This window comes from Buteo buteo, chromosome 2, assembly GCF_964188355.1.
Source record: "Buteo buteo chromosome 2, bButBut1.hap1.1, whole genome shotgun sequence".
In the NCBI taxonomy this organism is placed as follows: domain Eukaryota; kingdom Metazoa; phylum Chordata; class Aves; order Accipitriformes; family Accipitridae; genus Buteo; species Buteo buteo.
Genome location: NC_134172.1, coordinates 9,787,730 through 9,800,853, shown reverse-complemented (window position 1 = coordinate 9,800,853; position 13,124 = coordinate 9,787,730). Strand labels below are relative to the sequence as shown.

The 13,124-nt window shown below is 39.8% G+C and overlaps 1 protein-coding gene across 5 annotated transcripts in view; it reads right to left on the bottom strand.

Moving 5' to 3' along the window:
• RBM33 (RNA binding motif protein 33) overlaps positions 1–13,124 on the bottom strand; it is a 105,947-nt gene that overhangs the window by 37,566 nt on the left and 55,257 nt on the right. For all 5 annotated transcript variants that reach the window (XM_075045354.1, XM_075045345.1, XM_075045373.1 and 2 more), the window contains exons 11-14: positions 6,585–6,747; positions 5,356–5,687; positions 4,276–4,524; positions 3,107–3,394 (exon numbers count right to left, since the gene is read on the bottom strand). In XM_075045354.1, the coding sequence (XP_074901455.1) occupies positions 3,107–3,394; positions 4,276–4,524; positions 5,356–5,687; positions 6,585–6,747 (1,032 nt within the window). The remainder of the gene's footprint in view (positions 1–3,106; positions 3,395–4,275; positions 4,525–5,355; positions 5,688–6,584; positions 6,748–13,124) is intronic.

Here is a 13,124-nt window from a genome sequence, read left to right as displayed (position 1 = left end):
ATTTAAACTGGAGAGAACTCAAATTTAGACATGTACAACGTTTCAGGTAGCTAATTTCCAGAAAGATTAAAAGATTTAGATACATTTGGTCTAACAATTTAATGCAGCAACTGTTTTCCATATTGTGGGCCTTGCTAAAAAGACAGCAACATAACATTCAAGAACCCAACTTCAAAATTTGCTGCTTTCGGGAGAATGGAATGTGAAGGTTTTCTTTCAGTATATCAAGGACATTAACTGCAATATAAGTAGTAATATCAGTACACCTATGATTATGTAGTGCTCTACTAATTTCTCTCCTGTTCTGAGCTCCAATATCCGTTTCTTCTAAAGAGATTCACATTACCTTTCTATATTCTCCCCCTCCTTTAAACTTAAAAATGCTTAATCTTGCCATAATTCCTCTTATCCTAAACTGACCTCAACATGAGCAGAATTATGCCAAGAGTCATCATCCATACTTTCCAACTGAGGATATGCAAGTTTAAATCTTGGAGAGTAACAGCTATTCTAAACAGAGGCATTTAAAGTCAGTATTTTTCAGCCTCAGAGAAACAGGAACACAAGCATACCATTAGTAAAGTAGAAATATAGTTTTTAATCTTCTAGTCACTCAGGTTGCAAACCTTTCAAATATCTATTTTGAAGGTGAGCAAAACCTTTAATAGCCAATATTACTATTTTTTGGTGCTTCCTGAATGATAGGGCATTTGTAAATATGGCCACTGACTCTTCAGGAAGAAGGATGCAAAGAAAAGTCTTAATAATTTTCCAGTTGAAGACACTTGCAAAATAACCTGCCCAATTCAGTTATGAGCAATACAGCTAGAAAAGATGACAGAACTTAACTCTTTCTCATCTTCATAGAAAGCAAAAGAACATGACAAAGTTAGCTAATTCCAAGGAAAACCCACAAAAAAGACTGGAAAACATTACAATCTGCCGAAAGAGAGAAATGTAATAACCCACATAACAACAACAGTTAAAAATACAATCAAATGCTTGGAAATGAACATAACTAGTGCAGCAATCCTGTTTGCAGAAGTGACAATAAGCGTCAATGAACAAGACTACCACAGTGGCACTGCTGAAAAGGGACTGTTTGTAGCTAAAGGCTCTATTTCAAGTCCACTTTGAAAGGAGAAGTGTTCTGTGCATGCACACATTCACACGCTTTTCTAGTACTTGCCAAGTGTATCTACAAAGGCTTTACTTTTACGGTTAATAACAGGAGACAATAGGAGACATCATTTTTTCCAAGGTAACATTTTTTTTATCCTGTTTTGCAAAAACTTACATAAAACAGGTATCAAACTGTTTTCAAAGATAGCTTTGACATAGAATTAAAATGAAAGCTTTATTTGTAAAATACCAAGAATTCACACAAGTAAGATTAGTCAGTGTTATAACTACAGGTTTGTTAGGATATGTATAAAACTTAAAATGGAGAGAACAAGATGACTGCTTTGGACTAGGGTTTTTTGGGTTTTTGTTTTGACTTTTTTGTTGGGTTTTTTTGTTGTTGTTTTTGTTGGATTTTTGGGGGGGGTGTTTAGGTTTTTTTTTAATTCATTTGATTAAGAGGAGTGAAAAAATATTCATTCATTTTTCTAAACACTGCCAGAGATATTTCAGAATTAATGCCTTAATTTTCATATGATTACACTATGGAAGAACTTTAAGATATTTTAGATGGGGAGGCCTGTAGGTGATTTGCTTCAAAACTTACCTTACTAACGACCTGAAAGACAGAGGTTTCTCTAAGAGGCACTGCATTTTCTGTGACTTACATTATTCCAAGAGACTGAATTGAGGGGAAGGTGATTACTTAAGTCATTTTTTCAAAAAAGATCAAAATTAAAAGCTGAAAAGCCGAAATAAGGATTTTATTTTTTTTTAATATTTCCATTGAAAAGCAAGTGCACAGGAGGTCAAGCACTGCTAGCTATGGGTTTCTTTTGTGCCTCATTTGTGAAAATTAGTTATGACCATCCCTAATTCAAGAACAAGATGAAAAGCTAATCATGAGCAGCTTAAAGGGAAGACAGTATTATCACAGTTAAAGCTTTCAACAGTTGTTGAAGAAAACCTGGTCCTTGAGACAAGATTCATGGTCAACTAAACTATAAAGATTTACAGTTCTGCTCAGAATAACCTGACACTCAGAAATTATACAGGGTGCATTTAGCCGTCATGTTCCTCTGTTACCTCCTGATGTTCAGGATCAACAGCACCATCAGTGCAATCCTACCCACTCTCTCAAGCTAACAGTGCTCATGGAGAGTCTTCTCTAGCTTCCACAAGAATCTGTGCATGGAAACGGTCGTCTGTTCACACTGCATGAGCCCAAAACACTGGCATCTCATTTTCTGATTGTGCAGAGTACTAGCAGACCAAACAGCATTTTCTCCAAAATGGAACACTTAAGAGCATCTCCTATTTTCCCTCTTGCCAAAAGGTTTCATAAAAGAGAGATTTTCTTCTTCAAGAACAAGATGCTCCATGGACGATGCAGCTGCAATCTCCTGCATGAGTGCTCAAGACCCTAGAGGAGACTGAACAGCCTAAAGGAAAACAACATGAAGATGATAGCTCTCCAAACAGCTTTGTTTTTTCTTTTTTCCTTTTCTTTTGAGCCATACGGCATCACAGGAAATAGAAGAGAAGAAGCTTTCTGACTTAGAACAACATGATTACCTGAAAAAAAAAAGGGATCATAATCCTGGAAGAAAAAAATGGGCACAATGGGTATTTCAGAGGCTTGTATCATTGATGACCTTTACTCAGCCTCTGCCTTTTCACAGTACAAGTGATGACTCCTCCTGCAAAACAGATTCACCACAGCCTTGCCAACCTTCCAGACTTCTTTTTTTGTCAATGGAGACTGGTTTTGCTATCCCATTAAAGAGAAAAGTGCAACTCAGAAGGGAGGCCTCTAGTGGCACCAAAAAATACTGGGTAAATAATACATTAAGTGTGTCAGACTAGAAAAGTTTCTAAAATGTGGGAGGGTTTTTTTCTTGATTTTTGTTTGGATTTTTTTGTGTTTGGTTTTTTTTTGTTTATTTGGTTTTGTTTTTTTTTTTTAAAAAAAAAAAAGCCTTACCTCTGGTTCAGATTTTACTTCTGATTTTGCTTGGCCCACTGGTGTGATTGCTTTAGCTTTCATCTCAGGCCTGCCCTGTGAGTTTCCAACACCAGCTACAGACTTCGTGGCAGACATCGTGCTGGTAATGGGTTTGACCTGAGCAGCTGGGGTAGAGGTTCTCCTGTTGTTGCTCATTTCCATAGCATGCGATGGTGCTATTGGCAATTCACGCAAGTTACTATTTCTTGGAGCAGTTGACTGTAGCTGCTGATTCGGACGCTTCACAATATTTTGTGATGGTGTATTCTGAAAAGCAGAAAGGAACAAAACTGCTGACTTCCACTACAAACCAGACTAAAGTGTTGCCTGTTTCACATTTTCGTGATTTAGTTAAGTTTGGGGAAAAAAGCTTTTTGAAGAGCTGTAGTATTTTCAATGCGTATTGAAGAAAAATTATAGAAATGAGAACATTTTAACAACAGTGGTTTGTTTTTTGTTTTTTTAATTAAAAGCAAAACTGAATCTCACTTGTTTAACATCTTTCTCAGAAACTGGCTTCACTGTGTGATTTACTTTCCTAATCAAAGCAATTATTCTGAACTACAGCCATGTTGCCCTGAGCACTGCTACAGACTGTTGTGTTACCGCAATCTACCAAGCGACAGAATATGCTGCAAAGAAGCAAACTCACAAGACATGAGTGGCACTATCTGAACCAGAAAGCTTATTAGCAGTGGTACAGAGAGGCCTTCAAATTGAAAGACAATGTCAGAGAACTGGGCTCCCACATGATCAGAGGCTACCAGCAGTTTTAAAATCTTATTAAGCAAACCTATCCTCCAAAACCCCTTTATTGCCAGTTTTTGGGCAACCGCATCATCTCTTATTGGACCCAGATCGAGAAAAACACTGAAGATTGGAGTAGAAAAGAAAAAGGGAAAGGTACACATGCTATTTTTAGATGTAGGTTATAAAATGATCAAGGCAGAAAAGGAGCAAAAAATGGTGAAAGAAGAGGACAGAGCAGGAAGGGAATAAATGGGACTGAAAAACCACACTGGTGAGTTTTGAAACCTGGGCTTACGTGCCTGCTACCCAGTGTAACACAAATGGGTACACCTGCTAACTGGTTAACACTTGCTAACCCCAGAGTCATGCAAGGCAACATTGATGTATGTGGTACTTACATGCCTTGGCTTCATTGGACCCTGTCGTGGCTGACACTGCATCCTGTTGTTATTTGGCTGCTGCTGTGTGGCCTGCATATGAGGCCTGAACTGTGGCTGGTTCATGGGCATCAAGGGCTGTGGCGGCCCTTGGAGATGATGATGGTGTTGCTGCTGCTGCTGTTGGTGATGGTGTTGCTGCTGCTGCTGGTGATGGTGCTGCTGAGGCTGAGGTTGTGGCTGAGGCTGTAATGGAGGATGCAAGGGACCCTTCATGTGAAGAAAAAGATTATTTGTTTTTAGTTTCAAGGTAATAAACTCCTGAAAAGTAGCTCCAGCCTCCCAAGTCCTCAAAACACCTGTATGCAGCTACGGACCAGGCTGAACTGAAAATATACCGAGTGAAAAACCAGACTAACAGAAGCTGTGCAAGGTAGTTCTACACTTAAACCTGCGTAATTCAACAGTTTAAGTGAAAAAAGGTGAATGCAAGGGTTCCTGCCCTCTGCCCCCTCTTCTAATGACTTTTAAACTGTTTTTTTGTTTGTTTGTTGGAGTTCTTTTATATTTTTTTCTCCCTCCAACATCACCAGCCTCCAGGATTTTCCCCACGTTCAAAGCACAGACACCATGAAAAGATCCCGCAGAAAGCCCACGGAACATGCAGGGCCCTCCACACCACCCTGCACGTTCCCAAAACATTTACCCACTTGAAGCAGCAATTCGGCTTCCTCCCGGTTTACGGGAGGCCCCCAGCTCCCCGCCGTGCTCCGCAGCTGAGCGGCAGAGGGCGCTCCCGCCCTGCCGCTGACCCCACCGGGGCACCGGGGTACCGGGGCCGGGGCACCGGGGCACATCTCCCTACCTCTGCAGAACTAAAGCAAGTTAAGGAGCCAGAGCCGGGCTGCAAGCTCGCTATCGGAAATCCGTTAGCGCTGGCAACTGGGGCGAAAATGAATCACCTTTTCAGGCGCAGCAATAAAAAGCGTTACAGGTCCATCTGCCTCATACCTGTAATCTCAAATAAAGGCGCTTGAGTTACGCTACTGCTATCAGCCTACCAGGCGTCACGCGTTCCTCGTAGGTGCTGCAGACCCGTACCTGCATGCTGGGCTGCGTGTGCGCGGCGAGGAAGGGCTGTCCCGGAGCCTGCAGGAACTGCTGCCTCGGAGGGATGAACGGCCGCGGGTTTGCCGAACCCGGCTGGTTGAAGTGGAGAATCCCCACAGGACCTTGAGGCTGCATGTTCGGCCGTACCGGCCGCTCTCGGGGAAATACTGGTTGTTGTCCCTGCTGATTAAATGCTGGCCCGGGCTGGCTGAAGGGCATCGGATTTTGGGTAGGGACAGGATGCGCGCTATTAAGAAGCGGGGGAGGTGGCGGTGGTGGGGGGCTTCGCTGCTCAAACAAGTGATGACTTGGAAACCTTGGATCTGTGGGAATCAGGTAAGGGATTAAATGACAAGCTCCCAGGGACACAAACGCACTCCCGAAATGAAAACTCATTCTGATTTGGAAAAGTAACCTGAAATTTGTAAAAAGCAAAATTGTATGGGATGTTTTAATTTTAAGAGCTACCCTCAAGGTTATGTTTTTCTTGCTTCTGACACTTGTGTATAAAAGAAACTGATGCTTGGAAGACCAGCACAACTGGTATTTTGCTGGAATTAGCAATACCTTTTAGAAATTCTACTTTAATGAAATCAATTAAGGATTCCAGGGATTATCGTTTAAACCACACAAGAACTCATAGAACATTGATACCATTTGCTGACCAGATATTTATCAAATTTTTTACATATTTTGTGTAAAATGTCTGTAACATATACATTATATATATGCATACTATGTCTATGCAGTATATACATGTATCTATATATATACATACACATGCACTTACCATCTATTTTGTTTGCTATGCTGTATCATTTTAGCTAACCTTAACAGATTTTTTACAGTACACACATAGTCCAGGCAGTTTAAAAAGTTACTAGTGGAAACCAAAGCCTATGGAGAGTACTAGTTACCTAAAACGTAACAAGTTACAAACAACTTTATTGCAACAATCACTTAGATATTAATTTTATTTTGCATCTGCATAAATATCCAGATTGATGGTAGTTACAGATGGAGACATACATTTACATCAAAAAAGTAAAAAGATACCAGACCACTGGAATTTTTGGGATGCACTAGCCTGGCTACATCAAACAGGATCTTGCGGCCTTCACGTTCTTCCGAACACTTCATGTCATACGATACACACTGACACTGCATAGCCATTTTACAAAAGGTGGATTTTGTATGTTAATGGAAATAAAAATGCTTACCTGCTGCTAAGAAGAAAGGATCTCTTTCCTGAGGAGGTGGAGGTGGGAGCGGTGGTGGCGGTGGTGGTGGCCCTCTCCACTGGTCCTGAATTGGCAGCCTTGGGGCTTGGGAGAAGTTGGTAGGAACTGGTCCAGGCGTATGCTGCTGAAAGTCTGGAGGGCCCTATTTAATAAGGCAGAACTAAGGTTAAGGCTACCACCCAGGAATTTATCTGTTGTCTGCTATAACTTTTTTCCTCTTACAAATACAATTGCTTTATGATTTCTCTCCTATCGTCTGTACAAATTGGCAGCTCTTACTGAGTCATTCTTTCACAATGGAAGAGATATTAAACCCCAGCACAGTACCTTGAAATGAATTCACAATGTTTTAATAATCACTAGCACCACAGGAATGCCATTTCTTCTCAAGCTTATTGAAATCCATGCAATTATTGACCTTCTTTCCCATTAATCCAAAAAAATCTGAATGTCTACTTTAGAAGACATTCCTGACATTTATCTTCTTAAACCATGCCATTCTTCACCATCAATTTAGTACAATGTAAGCTGTAGAAGTGAAACAGCTTTACTTAAAAAAAGGGGGGGAAGTACAATTTATGGCATCCAGAAAATTAAAGAAGTCATCTTTCAAAAAGAAGTAACAGGAGAGTAATACTTCTGTCTATTCACAACCTCGCATCTGAAGCATTATAAGAAAGAGTGCAAAATTATCTTTCCTCCAGTAAGGTGGTTTTGTTTTTCTTTTTTTAAATGTAAAGTGAGCCTTTACATACTGCAGAAAGCAGGATGTTAATCCAAAAGCAGAACTTTGCAGAAGACACACTTAATTGAGTAATTAATGCTATCATTTTTTTCTTTTATATCAGAAGTTGACAAAATATATTGGCAATCTCTGATAAATGAAAGCAGCTTTGCTTCACATCAATCATTATATTCACAAGCATCTCCTTATTATGTGTGAATAAATCAAATAAGTAATGAAAATCTATGAACATCCTTTTTTTTCCCTCTGTATACAGATTCTGAAATCAGTGGTGGCATCTGTTCTGTCTACATCTGATGCTTACCTTAAAGCTTAAAACCTGCCATTGCTGAAGACATGCTTTTCAAAACACATTTGAGAACAAGCACTCCCTGCTAGACTGAAATATGGTCATCAGCAAAGGACCAAACAACTAAGCTGCAGTAGCTTATCATTTATCTATTGAGCTACCCTCACCAACAGTACGCACAGTTTCACTCTACCCTATTTGTACTGCAAAAATACTAGCATTTTAGGAAAAGAATTTCCCACACAGCAAAAATGGGTATTTGCCCTGGAAACTGAAGTCTACTCATTAATGAAGTAGCAGGAGACAAAGCTGCTTCATACCCTTCTACCAGCACAACACAACTGGGATTGGCAAGGCCCAAACAAGTAGATGAGAGGCACTGAAGATCACAGCCATTATTAAATCTGTGGCCTTCTTGAAAACATCTACACAGGCATATGTTTATATGACCTCTTATTTGGAAGCAAGACTGTGACTACTTATTTTATGTCATTATACAGCCATCAACTGTAAATACTTTATCATTCCTAGAGATTAAAGGTTCTATATCCCATTGCCAGTGCTCCTTCCTAGTCAGCCAGTCTCCTGTGAGTATTTCATTTAGTGGAAAGACATTATATTACACTCAAGCATGACAGTCCTCACAACATACACACTGTTTGTAGGAGGAGCTGCTACACCTCTCCAAGTGAACAGTTACCAACACAAAATATTCTTGCCACCTCGGAAGAGACTAACACCTTTGAATTTCACAGACTGTCTGCAAACAGCAGCAGTTGGAGGAAGAGGGATTTATTGGGGATGGAGAAAGTGACATTTATTTGTCTCATCAAAATCCATTCAGGTTTAGCTGAACAAGGCTGTTCAACTGCATTGCCCTTCCCTCGTGTTGAGCCGGACAGCGCTGGCTGCCTGCCAAAACAGCAACTGAACACAAACCTTGAGGATCCTGACCCTTCACTCCCAAAACACACCTCGACCATCACCGCACGTAGGAGCTGCCAGAGGTACTTTCAGACTCAGGTTAAATGCACTCCCTGATCTTGGAAACCTTGGTGATAAAAGCCTATTTCTCAAAGCACTGCTCTTACAGCCACCCTAGGGAATACACAGTGCTTCCGCAAGCTGCACAGCCTCGAGGGAGGCACCCAGCAAACCAACTGATACTTAGCCGTTTAGTTATTAGTTTATCACTGGATAATGCATAAGGTCACTGCAACAGAGGCAGGGGAGAAAGCAGTTCATTAGGGCAGCTTCACACAAGACGGCTTTTTTCTTGCATCTTATTTACAGCATGTAGTCACATGAGCATATCGCAGCTGGGGAGAGAAAGCAGTCTCAACAGACAACCTGCTTTTTCCTATTTTCAGAGAGCTTGACTTAGAAGCTCTGAAAATTCTCCCTGTATTTTTCTCTAGACACAACATATGCCTACTTATATCTTAGTTATTTCTAAAATAGCCAGCGAAAAACAAATTACATGGAAACTTACTGAAACCTGGGCTAATAAAGTGTAAGTATCACATATTTGCCACCCAAGCTGAAGAACTGGCAGCAGTAATGTTCTGGCTGGGCTTGTTTCCAAGCACCAAATGGCACTGCAGTGACCACAGTCTCCTCTGCTTCGTCCAAACTCCATGTATTCTGTCCTGGTCAAGGTAACAGATCCTTATCAGTCTCTCCCCTCACTCCCAAACTTCAGTTTTAGTGTTAGGCTACAAAATACAGGCTTAGGCTACAAAATAAGCAGGCATCTCTGCGTCTATGACCAAATTTGTAACCCAGTCTCAAGCATCTTCCCCAATAATAATTCTTTGTTGAATTAGCCTGTTCTGGTCCTGCTTGCTCTTCAGATATATTCTCTCATCCCTATCATGTCTTTCACTCTGCCCGCTGGTTCCTAATCCCAGGATGGATTCAGCTTCCCAGCTCCCTGAGTCCAAGCTGGTGGTCTCGTCTTCTGGCAGCCAGTCAGGAGCTCCTATTTACCCAACCTTTCTCGCCTGTACACTTAGTCCAGGCAATTTTCTCTCTTTTTCCTGCCAGAGAAGGAGAAGCAAATGAGAGCACAGGTTGAAAAAGATCCTTTACTTGTATTTTAAATAAACACTTCTTCATACCAGCTTTCCCTCTCCTGCCAACCTGTACCCTTGTTATTATGCCCAGATCTACCTAATCCCAAAGCAGCCCTGCACTGCAAACGCATGGAAAATCCTGCTGAATTTCACACAGCTCTCATGTACTGAAACATCCTCAGTGCAGCCAAACTCAAATTTTCTTCCTTGAAAAACTGAGCAATAAAAAAATTTCTAAATAACTCACCTGGGCATAACAATGTTTTTCTACTGTTTCAATCTCAGAATGAAAATATTTGGAAAATTTCAACCAAAACGATTCAAAATGAGGCAGGCAACCAGCACAACATCTTGGTTCAAACTACAGAAGTCTATTAGTACTACACACACTGAGAAGAGCTTTATATTTCCCATCATAAGGAAACTAAACCCTGATGAAATAAGCTTTAGCTAAGTTTTAGAACTGAGTAATACAAGGTTATTTTAGATCTAAGGAAGGTCATACTTTAAAAAAAAAAAGTGATTATAATTTAGTTACAAAAAAATTACAGAAACCAATAACCAGCAAGATATTTTACTGTTCAAAATACAAGCAATACTGATTTCGAGCTCCCTTCAGTACCTGTTGTGGTTTAACCCCAGGCAGCAACCAAGCACCGCACAGCGGCTCACTCACGTCCCTCACAGTGGGATGGGGGAGAGAATCAGCAGGGTAAAAGCGAGAAAACTTGTGGGCTGAGATAAAGACAGTTTCACAGGCAAAGCAAAAGCCACACGCACAAGCAAAGCAAACCAAGGAATTCATTCCCCACTTCCCATGGGCAGGCAGGTGTTCAGCCATCTCCAAGAAAGGAGGGCTGCATCACACCTAACGGTGACTTGGGAAGACAAACATCACTCCAAATGCCCCCCCCTTCCTTCTTCTTCCCCCAGCTTTATATACTGAGCATGACATCATATGGTCTGGGATATCCCTTGGGTCAGTGGGGGTCAGCTGTCCCAGCTGTGTCCCCTCCCAACTTCTCATGCCCCCCCAGCCTGCTCGCTGGTGGGCTGAGAAGCAGAGAAGGCCTTGGCTCTGGGTAAGTACTGCTCAGCAGTGATGAAAACATCTCTGTATTATCAACATTGTTTTCAGCACAAATCCAAAACATAGCCCCATGCCAGCTACTGTGAAGAAAATTAACTCTATCCCAGCCAAAACCAGCACAGTACCAAAGGTGTATTTTAGACGCTTAATTTAAGAAGTAAATATTTACTGTCTTCTAAATACTTTCACTGATTTTAAGACAAACTGTTACCCAAAAGCCGGTACCCAAAATTCCCAACAAATGCCCACCAAGATACACTGAGAAAATATTTTTTTGCTCTAGTTTTATTAGTGGTATATTTCATACAAGTATATCCCACAACACAAGTTTGGGTCAAAATAACTACAAAATCAGAGCAGAAGGAAATATATGAAGTTTGGAACTCTTCCTATTGGCCTAGCATTTTTCCATCCCTTACTGTTAAGAATTCTGGGTCTTTTTCCACTTATTTTTTAAGTAAGATTCCAGTTAAACTTTGAGGCTGAGAAGTTTTTAAAGATAACAAATATTTTCCAATCCTAAAGCAAACCCTCCTTCTCTATTTTGCGTTTAAAGTAACATGAAGATCCTTTTTATAATCCTGCAACGAACATGAGCTGTCCCTCACTGTCAGGATTCATAAGTGCTGAAACAATGACCCTTCCCTGCCAGAGCACTTATTCTGCACACAGTGGAACAGAGGGTTGAGTTTTTTGCAACCTGAAAGTTTAAAAAATGGCAAAACTACAGAAGTCCAGCTGATATAAATCATATCACAGTAAAGCTGCATGCTATACAGACAATTGAGTATCGCTAAGAAATACCTACTTATTTCATCACTGAACAGCTTTTAAACTTTATGTATATGACATTTTGAAGAACTACTAAAATATGACTGATCACATTTCTTGGCTGATAACCAAAGGCCAATCATGCAAAATTAATTGCGAAGATATTTGTTATTTGCTGAAAAATGAATTCCCAATATTTGCTTCTAAAAAAAAGAAATTAGTTTGATTCTCTTCCCTCTAATATCCATGAAATGACTGACCTCTACTTTTTTCCTAAACCAGCTTTGCTTCTACTATCCCTAAAGAGTGAAATAAATTTCTGCCCTAAATTACAGTAACATGGGTAGGGGGAAGCTCATATTTTCAGATTTTACATTGCTGAGATTTTTCTTCTGAAAAAGCTTTCAGGTCAATTCCAACAGTAATTTGATTGTGTGATGGATTAAGTTCACATACTACATGTGAAACTAAAACTCTAAGGTTCAACTAGAGCCACTACTTCCAGACACAAACTTTTCTTTTTTTAAAGAAAATTTGTAAACTATGGTGGATATTTCTCCAAGTTACGAGGTGCTTGTCTATTATTCTGAAATACCATTACTTTTTTTTCCCAATTGATTAGGAATACACTAATACTACAACTTCAACTTTTACTTATGCCAAATTCTAATTGTCATAAAAATAGTACAAAGTAATGTAACAGTTCTTCACTACTTAAAGTTTTTGAGGGTGTTAGGTTTTTTGTTTGGGATTTTTTTTTTTTTTTTTTTTTTTTGCTTAACAGTAGTTAAACTATAATTCTAGGAGTGGATTATTTTACCATTAGTGTTAAACTCTACATTCAGCAAGTATTTGCTGCTAATAATCCCCAAGTGCCCTCTGGTATTTCGTAGAAATGACCACGCAGAGCTATTTAACTTCAAAAATTAATGAAGAGCAGGTGCAAAAGCCAGTTTTCATAATGGTCTATTTTTGATAAAATAAGCATACTGTAACATAGATGCATAATAAATCTTTATATGCACAGTAGTTACTCCCATTTTTCATGGGTTTGCTATCCGGACAGTTTCAAATTACAACCAACTATTCAGTACACACGTCAACTAAGACTCCCTACAGAAAATAAATTTAACTATTACTTCACCACTATTAAAGCTTTTAGGAAACTTCCCTACTTAACATGTCTCAGAGTCTCCAAAATACCTATTTTCAAGTTAACAGGTTGCAACCTAACAAAAGAGAGAATTGCAAATTCATACGATCAGCCAAGGCTGCATATTTCTACATTTCAGTCCAACATTGGGGCCAACTCTGACACTAGGGGAAAGGACAAAATATTTCTGTGCCTTTCCAGTGAGATCCCACAAAGCTGGTTCACATTCATACAGAAATGGTTACAAGACTGAGATACCAAATGTCCATATGAGAAAGACCCAGCCGAGCACATACAGTAACTTTTTGGAGGAATCTTCTCCCCTTCTCATAGTTATTGGATTATATAGTATCATTATTGATTTAGTATCATTAATATTGATTATTTAGTATCATT